General features: G+C 42.3%; 1 protein-coding gene across 3 annotated transcripts in view; it reads right to left on the reverse strand.

Annotated features, from left to right (window-relative positions):
- Positions 1 to 20,905, reverse strand: part of kdm2aa (lysine (K)-specific demethylase 2Aa) — a 33,641-nt gene that overhangs the window by 10,016 nt on the left and 2,720 nt on the right. For 2 of the 3 annotated variants that reach the window (XM_079159833.1, XM_079159834.1), the window contains 15 exons: positions 19,758 to 19,896; positions 15,025 to 15,103; positions 14,874 to 14,920; positions 13,140 to 13,318; positions 12,855 to 12,961; positions 12,634 to 12,727; positions 12,239 to 12,392; positions 5,757 to 5,872; positions 5,541 to 5,667; positions 5,186 to 5,427; positions 4,968 to 5,045; positions 2,486 to 2,616; positions 2,116 to 2,239; positions 1,912 to 2,040; positions 1,309 to 1,392 (listed from right to left, as the gene is read on the reverse strand). In XM_079159833.1, the coding sequence (XP_079015959.1) occupies positions 1,309 to 1,392; positions 1,912 to 2,040; positions 2,116 to 2,239; positions 2,486 to 2,616; positions 4,968 to 5,045; positions 5,186 to 5,427; positions 5,541 to 5,667; positions 5,757 to 5,872; positions 12,239 to 12,392; positions 12,634 to 12,727; positions 12,855 to 12,961; positions 13,140 to 13,318; positions 14,874 to 14,920; positions 15,025 to 15,103; positions 19,758 to 19,896 (1,830 nt within the window). Of the gene's footprint in view, positions 1 to 1,308; positions 1,393 to 1,911; positions 2,041 to 2,115; positions 2,240 to 2,485; positions 2,617 to 4,967; positions 5,046 to 5,185; positions 5,428 to 5,540; positions 5,668 to 5,756; positions 5,873 to 12,238; positions 12,393 to 12,633; positions 12,728 to 12,854; positions 12,962 to 13,139; positions 13,319 to 14,873; positions 14,921 to 15,020; positions 15,104 to 19,757; positions 19,897 to 20,905 lie in introns of all 3 variants that reach the window. The other variant, XM_079159835.1, reaches the window with a different exon arrangement.

Consider the following 20,905-nt stretch of genomic DNA (forward strand, 5'->3'; position numbering starts at 1 on the left):
CGTCATCCCGACCGACGGCGTCGTCGTCATGGAAACATTGCACCCTGCCACCGAATCCCCCCAAGGAAAACACTGTCAGCACTGCTGCCCTTGTTGGCACCGTTCGCTGAAGCCGCCAGCTCAACTGTCCCAATGTTGAGAGCCATGTGGAGGCAATCCCTCAATCATAGATATGCTCAGAGTTTTGTATTGAGCACCTTAAACAACCGACAGTAAGTCATTCAGACAGTCAGGGTGATGGAAAAAAACCTAAACAATCACCTGGGGATTCAAGTTCAAAGTTGAGTAAACAGGGCTACTGAACATCATCAGCTCCTTTAACATCCTTTTTGACATTGAAGAAGTCGAAACTGATGTGTCCAATAACGCACTGATAAGACTTACAATCTTAGTAAACATAATACATTTACAAAAGCCCTGAAAACCAATTATTTAAAGTTAAACTGACGAACTGTAACAAATGTGTCCAGGCTACACATTGTCCGTTATGATAAGCCATGAGAAAAATCATTTTGAAAGTATGGAAAAAGGAAAACAGTACAGAAACCAATCTGAGCTGAAGAAAAACAAACTAAAATGAAAACAGATAAGTCAGAGAAGAGGCACTACTCTTGTATGAACTATGACAATTCTTAAACAGGAAATCATTTTGTCAGCAACAAGATCATTTAAACAGTAACATTTACAACAAGAGTTGTGTCCGTTCTCTTCAAAGGTGGAATGAAAAAAGGGGTGTGGTGACTTGACAGACGGGTGGATGTACTCAGAGTAGGCGGCACCTCTCACCAGTCTCGAGCTGATTGGCTGAGAAGGCAGAGGGGCCGCCACCAATAGAAGTGACGCTGAGGAGGAGGAGGAGCAGGAAGGAAGAGGAGGAGGGAAGAAACCACAGCGGACCACCTCCCCATCCTGCTGGGTGCCCACGGGACCCCCTAAGGTAGCAGAGGGCCCAGGGCCCAGTCTGAGAACCAGGGGCCCATGGGGACGGATGAGCTGCTGGTGGCCAGCGGCCAACGATTCATCGCTGCCTGATGACTGACGGAGTTAAATCAAACTCAAAGAGAACGGAAATAAAGCAAACAAAAAAAACAAAAAAAATAATGAAGACAGGAGACACACAATACCCATTAGCGTTGACACACTGCAACCAAGTGCGTGTGAACGGCGGGTTAATAGGCTGAGGGCAAGAGAGAGCGCAAGTGTTTGCAAAGACACACAGACGTCTGTGTGCACAGTAGACTACATATACATACAAGAAGTAGGAAACCCTGAGACTGTGTGTGTGTTTGTTGATGAGAGTTTGTGTACCTCAGGGTCAGTAATTCCTTGGACACACTTTGGACACTCCCAGCAACTAGGCAGGTCTTTATTCACCACTCCTTCACCCTGAACCTGCAGAAGCAGACATATTATTAGTGAAATGGATGAACTGAAGGAAGAGGTAATAAATGAAAATGTATAAATAAACAACACTAGAATCCTGTGTATACCTAGCTACAGAGCCTTTATCTAGATGGTGACAGAGAGGGCACTCATATATAATATCTGTGTAATATGACCCATACATGCTGTATGTGCTACAGTATTAGAGGTGTGGAAATGTCTCGATTCTAAGATGCATCGTGATGCAGATGTGAATCATTCTGCATCGATGCAGCCAGGGATCATTATTAGGAAGCTGGTTTAATTTCAGTGTGTGTGTGTGTGTGTTTGGCTGTCATCTACTGAGCTGTTACGCATTCCTGGGCCCTGTACTACGAAGCGAGTTCCAACATACCAAGGGTATATTTTTGCAGAAAACTTGTTTTGCTCCATAGTGGGAATTTTTGAGGGCACAGTAAAGCACATAAATGCTACACTCGGAATTAGCAGTAAGTATAGTGTATTGTGTAGTAAACCAGGAGCGTGTACCGTGAGGCAGGCAGGATGGACTATCTGCGCACAGTTAGAACATTCCATCAGAGTGAGGGAGGGGTCTCCGGTTTCCTCCTGATTGGGCTCCTTGCATATCTCACATACTGCAGACAGAGGAAGGCCCGGCTGGAGCAGATGGAGAGGAAAATTATTAAACATATCCAACATATATAAATAAACAAACTATAAAAAGTTACCTACAGAGAGACACTGTCGGAGCACACAGGTCTGCTTGAGTTTCCCTGGTCCTCCAAACTTCTTCATGTCTCTGCAGAAGTTACAGTCTCCACACTCTGGTCTCATACAAGCTTCACAGCGCTTACACCTGCAGAGAAGGAAATCATCACAGTAGATGGATGATCACTGAAGACAGCTGAATCATACACTTGCACAATTATATTATAAAAGGTTTAAAATGGTAGAACATTGGCTCCAAACAACTGGTGTTTGCTGGGCTTAATTGAGAAGGCCAACTACAAACAACTGAAAACCAGATCGTGTGACCAAAACAACATTCCAGCCAATTTTCATTTGACATGACAAAATGCGTTGATCACACATGCTTCGTTACCTGACCCTGCGCCGTCTCAGCACTGACATGGAGGAGGCTGGCTTCTGTGGTCGTGGGATGATGGGAGTGGCCGAGAACTTAGGACGAGGAGGTGGTGGTGGTGGTGGAGGAGGGGGCTGGTACCATGAGGGCTGGTGGAGAGGAGCAGAAAAGTTAAGAGGGGATAACAGCTTAGGTAACATGAGGAAAAATAGAAGAACTACAGTCACCAGCATTTGTTATGAACACTGGGTCCCAAATATTTACAATAGTGCTGGGCAACGATTACAATTTCTCATCGCGATTAATCGCGTGATTTCTTTGCGATTAATCGCATTGTTATGGCAAAGTTCAATAATTAATTCAAAAGTAGTGTACTGCGCACTTTTATTTTAAAAGTACTGCTATATGAACACAAGTGCAATAACATTTGGTTTGCAAACACTTTAAACAAATAAGGTGCTTCTTAACAGCAGCAGCAGTTATATTTCTTGCACTGTGCTCAGTGTGCTGACTTTATGTGAAACGTTCCACTGCTGTGCAACGTGAATAAAATGTTCCGCGCACATTTCAGCAAAATGTCTATCTTGTGTTTTCATGATGGTGTACGTTGTAACGCCGTCGCTTTTGTAGTCCTCTCCTTTAATACAACTCATGTATTCTTCTTGTGATTGTGCGTCCTGAGGCTCATACGTGACGTCATTCGTTGATCCGAAAGGTGCGTTCACACCACCACGTGAACGCACCTTGAGAACGTTCCTCAGACCGACATCTTCCACAACACTAACCAGCTGCAGTTTGTATCCACTTCTCTGTGGCATTTGCTAGCTTGTCTTGCTTATCTATACTTCTCCCACACGCTGCATCCAACGTAGTCTGCAGAAGCCTCCCTCCACTGCTGCCACTGAGCAACGGTGTTTCAAAATAATAATAAAGAAAAATGCGTTTATGCGCGATAAAACAACCGTTGGCGTTAATTAATTAATGCGCTAACGCGATAATAACACGTTAACTTGCCCAGCACTAATTTACAATGTTGTATAAATGATGAAGCGGCATTTTCACAGCAGTATTAATTGAGAAATGTCATTTTTCATATGGGATTTGCTAATATACATGAGGGGACTCATGAGGAACAGTCAATTGAAACAAAATTATAAAACATTTTAATTATGATCATTCTGAACAATTAGCAAACATTTGACAAATCAAGACTCTCATAAATAAACCCTTCTTCCAAGTATTACAGTCAGGGCAACAAGTATTTGGACTGTGACACAATTTTTCTAATTTTGCCTCTTTACACGACTCCAATGATTTGAAAGGAAGCAGTCAATATGTGGTTGAAGTTTAGACTTTCAGCTTTAATTCAACGGATAAACCAAAAATATGACATGAATCGTTATGGAATTACGACCATTTTTATACAGACATCCAAAGTGGATGATTGCAGAATTCTTTCCTTGGTGAAGAAAAACCCTTTCATAACACCTACAGAAGTCAAGAACACTCTTGATTGTAGACTTTTACAATTGCATGCCTACCTCCTCCAGAGACCTTCATGAATCTAAATACAGAGGGTTTACAACAAGGTGCAAACCACTGGTAACACTGAAGAACAGGAAGGCCGATTAGACTTTAACAGAAAACATCTGAAAAAGCCTGACTAGTTTGGAACAAGATTCTTTGGACAGATGAAACCAAGATTAACTTGAACCAGAATGATGGGAAGAGAAAAGTGTGGAGAAGGAAAGGAACAGCTCATGATCCAAAACAAACCACATCAGCTGTCTCTTAATGCAACAAAATTGATTGGATGGCGCCTCACAGTGCAGATGGATTATGACCTAAAACATACTGTGAACACAACCCAAGAGCTTCTTAGGGCAAAGGAATGGAACATTCTTCAATGGCCAAGTCAGTCACCTGATCTCAACCCAAGTGAGCAGCTTTTCACTTACTGAATATAAAACTGAAGGCAGAAAGACCCACAACACGACAAAGCATCTCCAGGGGAAAAAAACATTTTGGTGATGTCTATGGGTGCTAGACTTCAGGCAGTCATTGACTGCAAATGATTTTCCTCAAAGTATTAAAAATAATGATTATATTCACAATTATGTTAGTTTGTCCAATTACTTTTGAGCCTCTGAAAATGTGGGGAATGTCTAAAAAACGGCTGTAAATCCTAAACGGTTATTGTGATATTTTTGTTATATCCATTGAATTAAAGCTGAAAGTCTACACTTCAACCACTTCAGACCTGACTGATTCAGCTCAAATAGAGTCGTGTAAAGAGGCAAAATTAGAAAAATTGTGTCACAGTCCAAATACTTATGGCTCTGACTGTAATTTAAACCCTGAGAAATACTTATTTATTACTATTATTTATTTATTACTATTATTCTGTATGGTTAGAGACTTATTTATTACTATCATTCTGTAAAGATAATCAGTCATCAAGCTCTAATGTGCTGTGTGTCTAAAAGTGAAGACTGCTTACTCTCTTTGGCCACTTGACAATGGGTTTTCCTGTGTAAGACAGTTTGGGATTGTCATTGGCATGTTCCTTCAGTAGAGCCTGCAGGGCAGAAGAGACAAAAGTGGTGGGAGAGAAAGCATTGGACAGGACAAAACACTGTCAACAGGACAGCATTAATATCAGTATTTTCAGTTTGTATTCATCCCAAAATAACTGATGCACGCAAAGACCAGTCATACCTTGATGTGTGTGATGAGTGCCGGGGCATTATGTATGCCTGCTGGGACACACTTCTTGTTGGTGGGCAGAGCCTCCAGTTTACCCAGCAGGTTCCACATTCCCTCCAGCTCAAGGGGAGTCAAATGAACTTTTACTGCAGGCTTGTCAGACTGCTGCTCTGAGGCCTCTTCTTCACTGTCACCCTCCTCCTCCTCCTTCACCTGCTCACTGGCTGTATCTGAGCCAGACGGCTTCTTCAGACCTGACAGAAGGAATGAGACACACATTCTATTTACAACCAATCTACCCAGAAAAACCCCTGCATGAAAACTCTTCATACGTACATCTACCCATCCTGTTTGCCTGTGTTCATACCAATGCCCAGTGTGTGCTTCTGAAATTCTGGTGTGAGGTAGGAGGTCTTTGTCATGCTGAAGACGTAGCGCTCCAACACATACCAGCACATCTCGTAGTAGAAGGGGTAACGAAACTTCAAAGGAACCTGCGGTTGAGGTGAAAGAGGCACGTTACCATTACACAATCCACCACTTCCAGTCATTTACACCTTACAAGATAGCTTGTTTTCCCTACCCGCGTTCTGTCTTCTATATTACAGATGTTAAGTTGCATGGGGATGTTGAAGCTGTGCAGGAAGTTTCCCCCAAACACCATAGAGTCCGTAGGGGTGTAGACTGCATGAATCCAACCTGAGTATAATAATACATTTTATTTATGGAGCGCTTTTCAAGATCCTCAGACACTTTACAAACAAAATAATCATAAAAAGCTATACACTAAAAACATAGAACACACAACATTCGTCACATTAAAAGCAGTTCAAATTAAAGCTGCAAGCAGCATTGGTCGGGCCCTCGCACATTCACACATGTCGAGGGTACTGGCAGGACTCTGGAGGACGCTGCCGTGCGTTTCTGTGACCATCAAACACTGCGTGCACGAGTTAGATGATATTTCCTGCGTCGACCAGCAGCGTAACAAGATCGCGTTGACAGGTCTTAAGCCTCAAATGTGTTGAGGGTACCTCCAATACAATCATAAATGAAAGCCTGTTAAGATCATCAAGAAAATGAATGTGCGTGAATGCGCTTCAGGGTTAGTAACATAACAGACTGTCAGTTTACTGGGATGGGGTTCAACTCCCTGCAGTGTCCTGATTTTATTTGGACTTACATGAAAGTTAAGAAAACAGTAGTATCATTTGCTTTCACTTGAACACTTTAATTTAACACCGTTTTCTTTTTAAGCTCTTCTGTAACTTTAGACTGTTTTGTGAAGCATTCATTGTGACATTTAACCTGATTCTCGTGTACAAGCTCTGGACAGATCATTTATACTAATGTCGACTGATATGGTTTGGAAAACCTACTGTTATCTAACTTTTGCTCTCCAAGCATCTTAGTTTGCACATATTTAGATCAGAGAAGTCTTTTTCTCATGGTGTGCCCACAAACCCTTTTAATAAGTTCAGTGTTTGGGCCGCTGTAATTATAAAATCTTGCTTACGTCCGTGCTTATCAGTAGGTGGCGCTATGACTATGAGTTAATATTGACATGCAGAAGTCCTAAAGTCATGACAGTCAACAACCATGTCAAGTTTGGGACAGTTTTGACAAAGTACAGTTGAGTTACAACAGCTTGATGGATGATGGTGAACCATGTAAAATGGCTGCCACACCAAATCCATGTCGTTCAATGAAACCTCAAGCTTTTAGTAACTTTTAATCACTAAGGTCTTTAGATTGTTCTGATCAAAATCTAAGCTGATCTGATTAATTCCCTAGGAGGAGTTCGTAGTACAGCACCTGGAAATTGCACAAACGACACTAGAAATTCATACAAAATTCAAAATGGCTGACTTCTGGTGGGGTTTAGAGCTTAGAACCCTAAGACCTTTTTTTAAGTCTATATGTGATACACCTGCTTCCCAATTTGTATACATCTAGGTGAGACGTACTGCATCGGCGAAATATTGTAGGGGGCGCTATTGAGCCGACTTGCCACTCTGACACATTAAAGTCACATCAGACAACTACATTCATGATTTTAAATGTGTGTGACAAGTTTTGTTATGTTTTGAGCATTTTTAGCCCCTCAAAAACACCTTCAATTTTCATGGCGAAGAATGCGTTGCCATGGCAACAGCTTTTCACGAAACTACAAGCTTTGAGTAACTTTTCATCACAAAGGTCTTTAGATTGTACTGACCAATTTTGAAGTTGATTCGATTATTTCCCTAGGAGGAGTTCGTTAAAGTGCAGCGCCTGGAAATGACAAAAACGACACTAGAAATTCAAAATAAATTCAAAATGGGTGACTTCCGGTTGGGTTTAGAGCATGGTCCCAAGAGACTTTTATTTAAGTCCACATGTTATACATGTGCCCACCAAATTGTGTAAGTCTATGTGAAACGTAGTGAGAGGGCTGCTTCGTCGAAATGTTGTAGGGGGCGCTATTGAGCCGATTTGCCACTCTGAATGAATAAAAGCATATTATATAACTACATTTTGGGCTTGTAATCTGCGTGCAGAGTTTGCTTATGTTTCGAGCTTTTTAAGCCTCTCAAAACGACCTTCGTTTTTCACGGCGAAGACTGCGTCGCCACGGCAACGGCGTTTGACGAAACATCAAAAGCTTCATGAACTGGCATTATGAACTTCTTACATTTGTGTGGAAGTAGTTTGATGTTGATCTGATTTACCTACTAAGAGAAACAAGGCAAAGTATAAAGTCTTTAACTTACTGTTACCAGTAGGTGGCGCTATGACTATGATTAAAAATCAGTTTGTAGCTCAAAATGTACATTTTCTTGGTCATGACATTTCAGGAGAAGGGAAAACCCTGTCTTCTAAACGTATTGAGTCTATAGTGTCACTTCCAAAACCACACACTAAAAAACAAATGATGTCATTTTTAGGAATGTGTTCCTATTGTCGCTCGTTCATTCCAAATTACTCTCAACTTGAACAGCCTCTATCTGAAGTTATTCACGGCAAAAACCTCACTGCGCATGATAAAATTCAATGGACTTCGACGGCCTCTCAGGCATTTGATAAAATGAAATGTGCGTTGCAAACTCCTCCCACACTGGGTTTGCCAGATCCAAACAAACCGTTCACTCAAACAGTTGACAAACGTTCAGGTTGTATGACTTCAGTTCTTTTACAATTTTTTTACAAATTGAGTCTGGTAGCATATTTCTCCGCTAAACTTGATCCTGTTGCTGCGGGCCTACCGCAGTGCCTCCGAGCAGTGGCAGCAGCAGAAAAGGCACTCACTGCCTCGCGTGACATAGTTGGCTATGCCCCTTTGATTCTGCTCGTTCCTCATTCTGTATCACTGATTCTTCTTGAACAGAAATCCTCTCATCTTTCTGCAGCACGTTATTTACGTTATCACACATGTCTCCTAGACATGCCTAACGTCACAGTTAAACGCTGCACTAATTTGAATCCTGCATCACTTCTCCCTATTCCAGGTGACGGAGAGGAGCATAATTGTTTGGCTGAGCTTCAAGCTCAGTGCACTCCTCGACCGGATCTCCTGGACACACCATTACCTTATTCTGATATGGTTTTGTATGTTGATGGTTCTTCCTCACGGGACCCTCAAACTGGAACTAATCTTGTTGGTTTTTCTGTTGTTTCTGACTCAGATGTTCTCCGTTCTGGACCTCTCCCATGTCACCTCTCAGCCCAAGCAGCAGAGCTAATTGCACTTACTGAGGCATGCAAACTCGCAGAGGGTAAAACAGTCACCGTTCACACTGACTCCAGATATGCTTTTGGGGTAGTCCATGATTTTGGCACATTATGGAAACACAGGCATTTTCTAAAATCAGATGGCAAGCCAGTCTTGCACCACACACTCATAGCAGAGCTATTGGAGTCCATTTTGTTGCCTACAGCTATCTCTGTCTGCAAATGTGCTGCTCACACCTTAAATACTGATGTCGTTTCTAGAGGAAATGCTCGTGCAGACACAGCTGCAAAAGCTGCTGCTCTGCTTCCTTTTAACACATCGCAGCCTACACCTGTAATGGTTTCACTTCTTTCTTCACTCACGGCGATGCAGTCCTTCTCTACGCCAGAGGAGAGACGTCTTTGGTCTTCCTCAGGATCCAAATTCACTGATGACACTTGGATTGGTCCTAATGGCAACCCCTGTCTGCCAAAACATTATTTCCCTCACTATGCTAAGTTAACACATGGGTTTGACCATGTGTCAAAAGCGGGTATGTTGTATAGTGTTGATGAAACATGGTTCACAAAGGGTTTTGCAGCATATGCACAAAAATACTGCCAGGCATGCATAACATGTGCTACACACAACATAGGTAGACCTGTACCTATCACACGTCAAGCAGCACATCCACCGCCAACTCAACCTTTTGAACATGTCATGATGGATTTTGTGGAACTCACTCCATCAGAAGGTAAGAAACACTGTCTAGTGATGGTAGATATGTGGTCGAAATGGGTTGAAGTCTTTCCATCAAGTAAACAAACTGCTACAACAGTAGCAAAGGCACTGATTTCTGAAATCATTCCTCGCTGGGGTATTCCAACTAAAATTTCCAGTGACAATGGGTCACATTTTGTCAACCAAGCAATCACTGAATTGAGTGCATACATGGGTATAGACTTAAAAACACACTGTGCTTATCATCCAGCCAGTGGGGGCGCGGTAGAAAGGGAAAATGGTACACTAAAAACCAAATTAGCTAAATGTTGCACCGACACAGGCTTATCATGGACAAAAGCTCTGCCCTTGGTTCTGATGTACATGCGGATGAGGAAAAGAACGCAAAGTAATCTCAGCCCGTTTGAAATCTTGTTTGCAGCACCTCCTCACATTGGCGTGAACGCTCCAAGGACACCTCTTCCATGCACGACACTGTGTGAAAATGACATGCTAACCTATTTCACTCAACTGTCTTCTTCTCTGTCTGACATAAGAAAACAGGTTGCAGCTGCACTCCCAAAAGAGGCCACTGCACAAACTTCAGCCAGGCGAATTCGTGGTGGTGAAGGACTTCAGGAGAAAGAGCTGGAGAGCTAAGCGGTGGCAAGGCCCATACCAGATACTGCTCGTCACCCACACGGCTGTGAAAGTGGCAGAGAAAGCTACCTGGATACATGCTACCCACTGCAAAAAAGTCCCAGCCCCAGCAGATACAACAACTGCATCTCCTCCAGCCCCTGCAGAGACCACACCGACCCTTTCCCCTCCTCCCCATCAAGCACCATCCCCTTGAATACAGACGCGGACGCGTTCTGTATTACCAACTGCCTATCAAGGAAGTGACAACGGTCACCAACGCGGGTGCAACAAACAACTGTCCTTGGCCATCGAGGGACGAACTCAAAAATACACATATAGCCGCACACACGCGTAGAAACAAAAGAGTGGTAAAACAGTGTCTGACAGTTTTGTGGAAACCATACGGTTCTAACGTAAACAAAACTGATCACACAAGCCAGTTGCTCGAGTGAATTCTATGCAAACTGGTTGGCTGTTCACTCTTTTGCACACATTATGAGAGATGTACGTAGACCATGGAGTCCTCTACGGAGAGTGGGAGGTACAAAAGTAATTTTCTGTATAACATCTCTGTTTGCATTTATGGTTATTTTTCCTTTTGTATTATGGGAGATTGAAGCAGCACGTAAATATTATGCCAGTAACATCACTCTGTCCGATTCCATCGACTTGACTGACACAGACGACATCACCCACAACGACTCTAGTCGACATAGACGCAGCATTGCTAAAATGCAACACTCGTGGTTATCTGACGGACAACATATTTTTTCGTCCAATATGTGGTGGCGCTATGCAAAGCATGTTGCAAATGCAGGGAATAACTCAAATTGCTATGTATGCTCTAGAATGACGCTGAGTATGCATCGACGTTGTTAGCAGTTAAAGGTATTCACGAGGAATTGACATTGATGCGCCTAATGATTATGCAGAATCGTATAGTGTCAGACAATGACAGCAAAGATGACTACAATTACATGGAGGGTACTTACTCAGACTCAGACTCTGAACAGAATAAGATGACAATGGTGTAAAACGTGTTTATTGTTCTATCATTTTTACGTGTGTTCTATTAAGGGGTTTTATACACATCCACAACAACAGTTGTGTTCGATATTTTAATCATCTACACATATCTAGTTTGCTATATCACAGATGTCTTTTATCTCACAAAAACACCTCTCTTTTTAGACGTCACATGATATTTGAAACTATGTTTTGGGATTACATTTGATGTTATGGAAATATCCTGGAAATATATTTTTGTGATATTGTGTGATTATGATGTAATCAAAAGAGTGGATTGTAATGGTAAAAAATATATATCAGTATCATGAAATGGTTTAGAAACATTAGAAGAACAGAGTTAGACATTTAGCTCTGTCCAAACATGGGGTAAGAACAGATAGCTCTGTGTCGGCATGATTTATGATCAGATCAGGAACTGAGAGTTACGGTTTACTTTAGAGGACTGTAGAGACAGACACAGGAAGATGATCAAAGGGTCACACTGAGGGTTTGTTCCTGTCCTGGGGATGTTTGGGTTAATGTAAATGAGAATGACAATGAGATCAATGGAAAATGGGAGATCAGATCAACCAGCGTAAGACACCTTTGACCTATCTAAAGGCGGAGACTGTTTCTGTTGTAGTGTATATAGTATGTGAGGATTTGAACTGATGTTGAACAATGCTTCCAGCACACTGAGTGAGGGGCTGTGTTGAGTATTTTCCCTCTTGCAAGAGAATAAATGGAACAAGACAACTTTGAATGATTTGAAGACTTGTATTATTTTGATTTGCGAATAACACTCTCTTCTCCCGATGAACATAGAAATATTCTACGACAATGTTCAAAAGAATGAGCGGCAGGAATGGGAATAGTGGTTGTTTTAATGTCATTCCTGTAAACAGCAGCACCTCCCTAATATAACACACAATAATATTCTATTTTTGTCACATCGCTAAACAATATAGTGAGTGTGTGTGCATGTGAGAGAATTAAAAGTATACCTGAAGGTATGATGAAGGTGCAGCCCTGCTTCAGCTCAATCCTCTGGCAGTCAGATGCTCTGTCTCCAAGGAAAATGTCTCCCTGTTTCCCCGACAGCACCCAGTTCTCATACAGCTCCAGGTTCTGAGGGGTGGGGGGGATCAGCCAGAACACCTGAAAACACACCATTGCAATTCAAACCACACCACATGTAAACATGTGTGGTCACTTTCTAGTCGTTTATAGAGTAAAACAGAAATGATATAAGTCCTATTGGGGACTTTACAATGTATTCAACATAATTAGTTCGACAACACATAAGAAGATCATTGATGTTTTTAGTTAAAAATGCACCCTTTTAATGACCCTGAATTAGAAACTATGAGGCCATTGGCTGAACCCCCTCTGGCCCCACCTTGCCTCCTCGGAGTATGTGGTACCACACAGAGGTCCCTCCAAAGTCAATGTGAAAGTCTGTGTAGCAGCCCTCGACACTCATCAGACAGTATCTGCAGAGACACGCAAACATCGGCAATGTTTATATTCACACGTTAATTCAATTTATCTAACTGACTTCATCAAAATAAAAAGTAATTTTTGCTCTCTTAAAGACATGTGTGAACATGGGGGACTTACTTCTGAACTTTGGGGTATTGCATGTCAGTGATGGAGTTGGTTGAGTCTCTCTGTCTCTCTTTCAGGTGACGAGGCCACATGTTGTCCACCCAGTCTATTAGATCTACCTACAGACACAAATACAAGACGGACACCATAGATGAGATTAATTTACTGCAACTCTGAGGAAACAGACAACATACTACTATTTTGAGAGTTTCACTGTAGCTGCTGAAATGCTTTTGTTTACATGGGATTTGTATAATACACACAAACATGAGCCTTTCGTTAAGTGTGTGTACGTACCGTGGCAGGTCTCTGGACCAGGTTTTCCAGCTTAGTGTGGCTGAACTCCAGGCTGATGACATTATAGAGCTTCTCTCTCTGAGACGGAGGCGTCTCGTAGTAACGTGTCCACTGGGCCATGGACATCTCTGTCCCCTTCTGAGTGCTCACATCCATCACATCTATCATACGTCTGCTGCCTGGGCAGGGTTTTTTGGCAATGGTTAGTCACAGCATGACAAAAGAAATATGGTCAAAACAGCAGCTGAATACAGGACAAAAGGCAGAATAAGTAGGATTTCCCTAAAAAAAAAAAAAAACGACGTACAGCAGACTCATGCAAAATATTCCCTCTCAATAATCACCATGTCCTTATGCATCTGCAGAGACCCTGCCCTCTGCCTAGATCTTGCCGTGTTTGGGACGTAGCAACCAGGTGCCGGTCGTAAGCATGCAACCAAGAGGAGGCTACAAAAAATGGTAAAATGGACTGCACTTGTATAGCGCTTCTCTAGTCTTTCTGACCACTCAAAGTGCTTTCACACTACTTCTCATCATTTACCCATTCACACACTGATGGCAGAGTTGAACAAATACCAGAGCACACCTGAATGCACCACCGTACCCGTCTGACTCACGTCGGAGGAGGCACGGAAAACAATATTTGCTTTTAAAAGAACCTAGGTCAGTCTTAAATTTGCGGGACGAATAAAGACTATTTTTGTATCCTGAGGCAGAGAACGAATAACGGTCTCTCCCCGTTAACATCGACTTTGTGCCGGTTATAAGGAAGTAGAATACCCTTTAATTCCGAGGAAAACGCTCTGCTTGTTGTCTGGGCTTAGTTAGGTCATTGTGTGTCATTACCTTGTTTGTGTTTTGCTTAAGTCACTGGATTGTCCCGAGTCCCTTTATATTGTGTATTTCATACTGTTACTTTATTATTTTATCGGTTCAAAGATCAGAACCGCGGCTAGACAAAGTTAACTTTGCAATTTTTGGGTTAAGTGTCTTGCTGAAGGTCACATCGACATGCGACTAGTGGAGCCTGAGCCGGGGATCAAACCGCCGACCTTCTGATCGAAGGATGACCCTGCTCCACTTCGCCACAGTCGCCCAGATAATAGATAATCTCTATTGGCTCTCGCCATTTTGTGGTCTTGCGAGACCCCTCCATTTTGATAGTTCGATCTATCTTCAATGTGTAGTCCCACGTGGCGTAGCGCGCGCGCACACACACACACACACACACACACACACACACACACACACACACACACACACACACACACACACACACACACACACACACACACACACACACACACACACACACACACACACACACACACACACACACACACACGATCAATATTATTATAATTTAATAAACTCTGTTATACTTTAAAGAGCAGCTGTCTGTGATTACTTTGTGCATGTATAGTGATGAAGTGCTCGTACTCAACACCTTCACTGTTCACTCTGAATGTGAAATAGTACTTTGACTATTGACATTGTGAGTGAATACTAATTATGAGACTTTATATTTCAGTTATTGGTCACGTTATTATTAATCTTACTGACATTAATAATTCTATTGATGGCAATAATTTAGTTTTTCACATTTGCGAATAACTCAAACACGCTCCTTTTCGTTCCCAACACTGCTCACATGGATGTTAATATTCAATGAAATGTTGCCAGGAATACTTGTAGCTGCATCAATTAATTGATTAAGGATGAAAAAAATCTTACCAACAAACATCTTGACGTCATTGACACTGAAGTCAGGATCAGGCATCCTACAGAACAACATGAGGTTACTCAACATATGTTAACAAAAGACTAAAGTAGATGTAGATGGGGAGAATAAAAGAAGCAAGAGAAAAAGAAAGTGGGTACCTACTTGATTCCCAGTCCATCAGGCTTCTCAAAGATAATTGGGTCCCTCAGGCCACCTCTCTGGATGAACTCACATGTTAAGTCTAGGAAATACAATTTGTCAAAATACAACGATTTTTCTATCATTCACTGCTGGTCGTTTCCTTTTTCAAGATTCCTGATTCCTGGCTGACAGTGGTGGTTGCGACAGACCACCTGACATGATATAACTGTTACGGTGACCCGTTTGTCAGCCTTCAGAAGGCAAGATACAGTGACGTCAAACAGTCTTAAAGTAGATTTAAGATTGTCATTTAAATAAATATCTGTTTATACCAGTGGCGGGCCGTCAGGGCCTGCAAAGCCTTCTCTGCTGGCCTAAACAGAATCACAAAGTTATAGCTATTTTATAATTTAATATGTTTTCTTAAATACATTTAATTTTTTCTTATATGTATTATAATTTATAAAAATATTTTTCCCATTGCACAGCTACTGTGCTCCTCAGTTGCTCTGCTTCCAGTGCAGCTTGTTTTAAGTAGAGCTTTTATCCAATCAGATTTCACCTCTGTGTCTCTAGTAAGAAGAGAGGCCCCAGCCTGCAGAGTCACCCAGTGCCTCCATGTGCAGTTTAAGTTGAATGGGGACGATATTGTTGATTCAACCAATCAGATCTTTAGTTTGAGATTCATGGCCGCACCAGAGCGGTTTGCAGGCCTAGTTACGTCAGCATTACTGCAGCTCGATGCCTCTCTCCCGCAAGGTGCAGAGTGTGCTGTGATTGGTCAGTGGGCGGGCACATGACTATGTGCCCGCGAAACATAATGTTTGCTAGCAGCAGAGCTTTGGTTGTAGCAGACAGAGTTCAAGTGGAAATATTTGAAAGACATTTTACCTAGCTTTGTTTTTTTAATATGAAATGGTGGAAGGAGGAGAAACGGATTTAGTGGCGGAGTTACTGGGAACGCTTTTCTCAAGAAGGACATTTCTGAACAAACTGGACAGTAAGAAACGACCCCACAGCTAGCAGCCCTGACCCAGACAGGAAAAGGATTTGTATGCAGCGTAGGAGAAGCATTGCACATGTTATGGCTGTGAATGTGTTTCATTTTAACTGAGCGTCGGTACTTTAGGAGAGACTCGAGTGGATCTACAACTCAACGACCACGTTCGCAGGGAATTCAGCTCCACAACCGCAGCCCGCCCTTGACCGGTCCACGGCCGAAGACAACCACTGGCGGCGGAAGACCGACTACCATCGGCGAAATATAACTGTGGAGGCTCGACTGGCATCGATGACTCGAGAAGGACTTCTTACTGGAACTGATGTACTGGGATTAAACTCTTTGTCAACAAAGAAAGGAGGATAGACAGCATTTGGTAAGTGAACTTCGTTTGTTTACCTCTACTGTTCACTTGTCTATCGTGGCGTTTTTATGAATAATATTTGAATGGCTCGTGCTCGTGTGGTGGAATGCGTGGATCGTCTGCAGGTCTGCTGGATTGATTTGTTGCTTTGTTGTCATACGAATATATGCGACTGCTCTTGTGAGCTTGTCATTGTGTTACATTGATTTGGACCAGGGGTGCCCACACTTTTTCGGTTTGCGAGCTACTTTTAAAATGATGAAGTCAAAATGATCTACCTACTTTAAAAATGCTAAATATATATATATATATACACATCAGCATCATAGTTGCTGGTTGTCAGCGGGGGGGGGGGGGGGGGGGCTCACCTCAGGAGGCACCACAATGGTGATTGAGCCTCTGGCCCACTGATTAAAGCATTGCGATATTTATATTTTTGCAGTATTCCGAATTGGATATCTGTGGCAACAGTGCCGGGAAGAAATGCTGTATCGAGTTACTGCTAATGCAAACTGAACATTTCCGACTGCTGCAGCGTCACATTTAAAGCAGATAACTGGCAAACCATATGATGACTGTTATTATGAAGTAGTCACAGGAAATGCAACGCGTTTGTCAGTGAGCTTGACACTGACCGCTCAACAAAAATTGGTTTACAATATATGAAGGAAATGCATGAAACAGTTGCAGAATGTAAACTATTTGTATTGTGCAAACTGCAACTTAGTAAAAACAGAACTTAAAAATAAATAGATATGCCAACAACCTGAACATGGCTTCCTTTTCAAAACAAAATATTTTAAGATAGTTGTATCAACACTATAAACTGACCTAAAATACTAAGTATTTAAGTATTCAAAAATATATTTCTCAAACGCGGTGGTGGGCCGTCAGGGCCAGCTAAGCCTTCTCTGCTGGCCTAAACAGAATCAAAGTTATAGCTATTTTATAATTTTTCATAAATTCACTACATGTATTATAATTATATTTCCCCATTAGCTTATTTTCTCATTGCACAGCTACTGTGCTCCTCAGTTGCTCTGCTTCCAGTGCAGCTTGTTTTAAGTAGAGCTTTTATCCAATCAGATTTCAAGAGAGGCCCCAGGCCCTCTAGGTAGACTTTGCAGTTTAAGTGAATGGGGACGATATTGTTGATTGTCATAGTCTTCAACCAATCACATCTTTAGTTTGACATGTTGGGCGTATTCTTTGACGTGTCAGAGCATCCTAGGTAGCCTGCTACAAGTACGTCAGCATTAACGTGCGCCGTGATTGGTGGGCTGTAATTTTATAAATGTACAATCATTAGTGTCACAAATTGTTTATGTGTCACAAACTGTTGTGCCGTGGTGTTTTGCCCTGTTAAAGAGAGTTAGTTGTGGGTTATTAATTGTTGTATTATGAAGTTATAACCATTAGGGGTCCCTCTCAATACACTCTAGTGAAGTAACTCCGACCGTAGAGCTCTTCGAACAATATATTTTGCTGCCTGTTGAAGACAGACAGATGTTTTGGCTATGCACCGGTATGACGGTGTGTGAAATATTTATATCATACGGGAAATTAAAACCGGTATACCGCCCAGCACTACTGCAATCTTTCTTCTATGACAGCGTTGAGTTTGTAGCGGATCAATATGGCAGGGAGTAAACAGAACAGGCCCGGATGCTGCTGCTCCTGCTGCTGGATACCCAGCACTACTGTATGTGACTTAACCAACTATAGTTACTGTGATCTGAACAAAAAACAGCAGGTCTGGGGGCAAATTAATGCTGCACTTGGGATTTCAAGTGACTTGTTTTCATAAATTTAAACTAGCCTATAAATGCATTTTTTGAGTGCAAAAAGCTCACACTTTGTGTTAAGCTAACTGTCCAAGCAACAGAAAAGGCAGTTGGATGAGCCTCACGTTTTCCACCTGCAAAACGTGCTCGGTCTGAGTCGGGCCTATAGTCAGGCGCAATTACAGGCGACAGGCTGCACACTCCCAACTTCTCAGCGTAACCAACATATTTTAACTTTCGCTGTTTGCAGACCCAGACTTTTCCAGCACAAAATCGGATCACGGTCGCTAACAATCTTTGCCCGACTTCTTCATTAAAACAAAAATAGTTTGTTTTGCTTCCCCCAGTATTCTGGGACATGTGGTATTAAACCGCATTTGCTGTTACCACCAGTGAATAGTGTCAAACCAGACTGAAATATAGAAGGAGAACTACGGCCATTTTCAAAATGTATTTGTTATTCCTATGGTCTAAAGGTGCGTTCACACCAAACGCGATGAACGCGGCGCGAATCGCGTTCATCGCGTCCATCGCGCTGGACGCGCCAAAAAGGGGGCGTGGCTTATCGGCCTGAAAGCTGTTCAACTGTCCACCATCAACCGTAGAAAAATAGCCTCTATTTATGCTCAGTACGTGTTGTGGAAGTCCCAGATATCACGGGGAACTAAACGCCGTCATGTCTGGTTCATAACATAGTCCGGAGGAGCTCCGTGGATTTCATCGAGCTCACTGTGTCTAGCGAGCCACACGTCGGCTGTTTACTACAGCTGTATGAACACACTATAAACTGACTTGGCTGTGATTTAACGCCAATAAACCGACAAAAAGGGACTCCGAAATAACTACGTAATGATGCCGATTTGTACTTGTTTTATCAATGAAGCTTGGATCGATCGGTGCTAGGCTATGCTAACATTATAGCAGCTCCATCAACACTCACAATAACGTCATATAGACGTAAATACGGCAGCGTCTATTCATTGTTTGTACCATATGGTTTACACACACACACACTCATGTCTACACATAGTTTGGTCCGGTCTGTACTGATATGAGGGATCGTAGAGCTCTGGGTGAACATGGCGGCTACAGCATTTATTTTCTGATTTAGCAACGGCAGGACTTCACTGATGACGGGGAGAGCAACTCAACGCTGATTGGCTATCGCGCTGGAGCGTCACGCGATTTTTTCGCAGAAGTTCAAATATTTCAACTTCTGCGTTTGGGGCGTTTCGGCATTTCGGCGTTTTGAAGCGTGAAACGCGCCGCGCTATCGCGCCATCGCGTCCATCGCGTCTGTACATAGACTTTGTATGTAATCGCGCCGCGTTCATCGCGTTTGGTGTGAACGCACCTTAAGACGATTAAAAAAACATTAAATCATGAAAATCCAAAAAACTAGAGTAAACTAAAATGTGTGATGTCATCAAGCAAAAAGTCTGGAACTGCTCCATAGACAATGAATTGAGAGAGATGTTTTAGAGGACATTGAAAGATCCCAGGGGAATGTTCTGAGTTAAGGGGAACAATTTCTGTTTCATTACCAAGAACACTTCAACAAAAAAAATAAAGACAAAGCGAAAGAGAGAGAACTGTGCTCGCCTACCTCTTCCCTCCATGCGCAGGATCCGGTTAGAGCTGAACCTCTGACTGTGGACTTTCTCCTCCAGGTCAAACAGTCTCCTTCCATCAATCTCCTCATCTGAGATGCCGTCGTCATGGTAACGACGCCGGGTACCGGCCCGCTAGGGGGATGGAAGGAAGGGAGGATGGGTAAAATAAAAATAATAATAATTAGGCACAGGTGACAGAGAAAGGACAATTGGTCGAAGGAAGAGACAACCGAACCAATACTGGAACCATCAAATGAAACCTGTTTCTATTACCTAAACAACAGATTTGATGACAAACTACAGTCCGCAAAATGAGATTAAAACTCTACTAAGAGTTGCTTAAAACATTAAGACAGCAATTATTTCTTAATAGTCACTGAATATTAATTAACAATATGCGGTGAAATGGGAAACCCCATAAGCACTGAAAAGCAGGAACTCCGACAACTACGACAAAGTTGAGAAAATCCACAGCTGAAAATAGTCTCAGTGGAGACCAAACCAGGACACACAGATGGATGGAAGCACCCATCGGGTACAAGTAGTGACTGATTTTACCTGAAAAAGGTGCTCCTCTTCAACCAGACTAACCACATTTCTTAACATTGCTTTCAAACAGTGGTTCTATTTATTAAAGTGAAAATACTGGTTTCGGTGGTCCCAGGTCATGACAGGTGACACAAGGATAATCCCAGGCTGAGCCCCCCACCCGCCTGTACTCCATAATCTCTGCAACCTCTTCACTGGTGTCTACATTCAACCATGTTGGGTTAATACAGTGCACTGGTGGCATATAACCCCCTGTGAACGTCTGAGCCAGCTTGGATTCATTTCAACTGCCATGATGCATTGAGATACCAGGTCTCATCAAATCAAATGTCAAATGATCAAGTTTAAATAATGCCAAACACCAAAAGTGGTTTAGGGAATGAATATATTTGACATGCCTTGTCTACAGGGGCCAAGAAGCAAGACTTCAGATTTAAACATTACATAACTAGACTAAACTAGTGTAACTAATGTAATACATTTGTGAGGAAGCTAAATGCTTTAACCTGCAGATATCTTCTCTCCTGATGATGTCATTGTTCACCTGGTATCCCTGGTACCACTCAAAGCTTAAATGGTTTCTCCCACTAAT

The sequence above is a fragment of the Pholis gunnellus genome (genome assembly GCF_910591455.1).
Source record: "Pholis gunnellus genome assembly, chromosome: 5".
Lineage (NCBI taxonomy): Eukaryota > Metazoa > Chordata > Actinopteri > Perciformes > Pholidae > Pholis > Pholis gunnellus.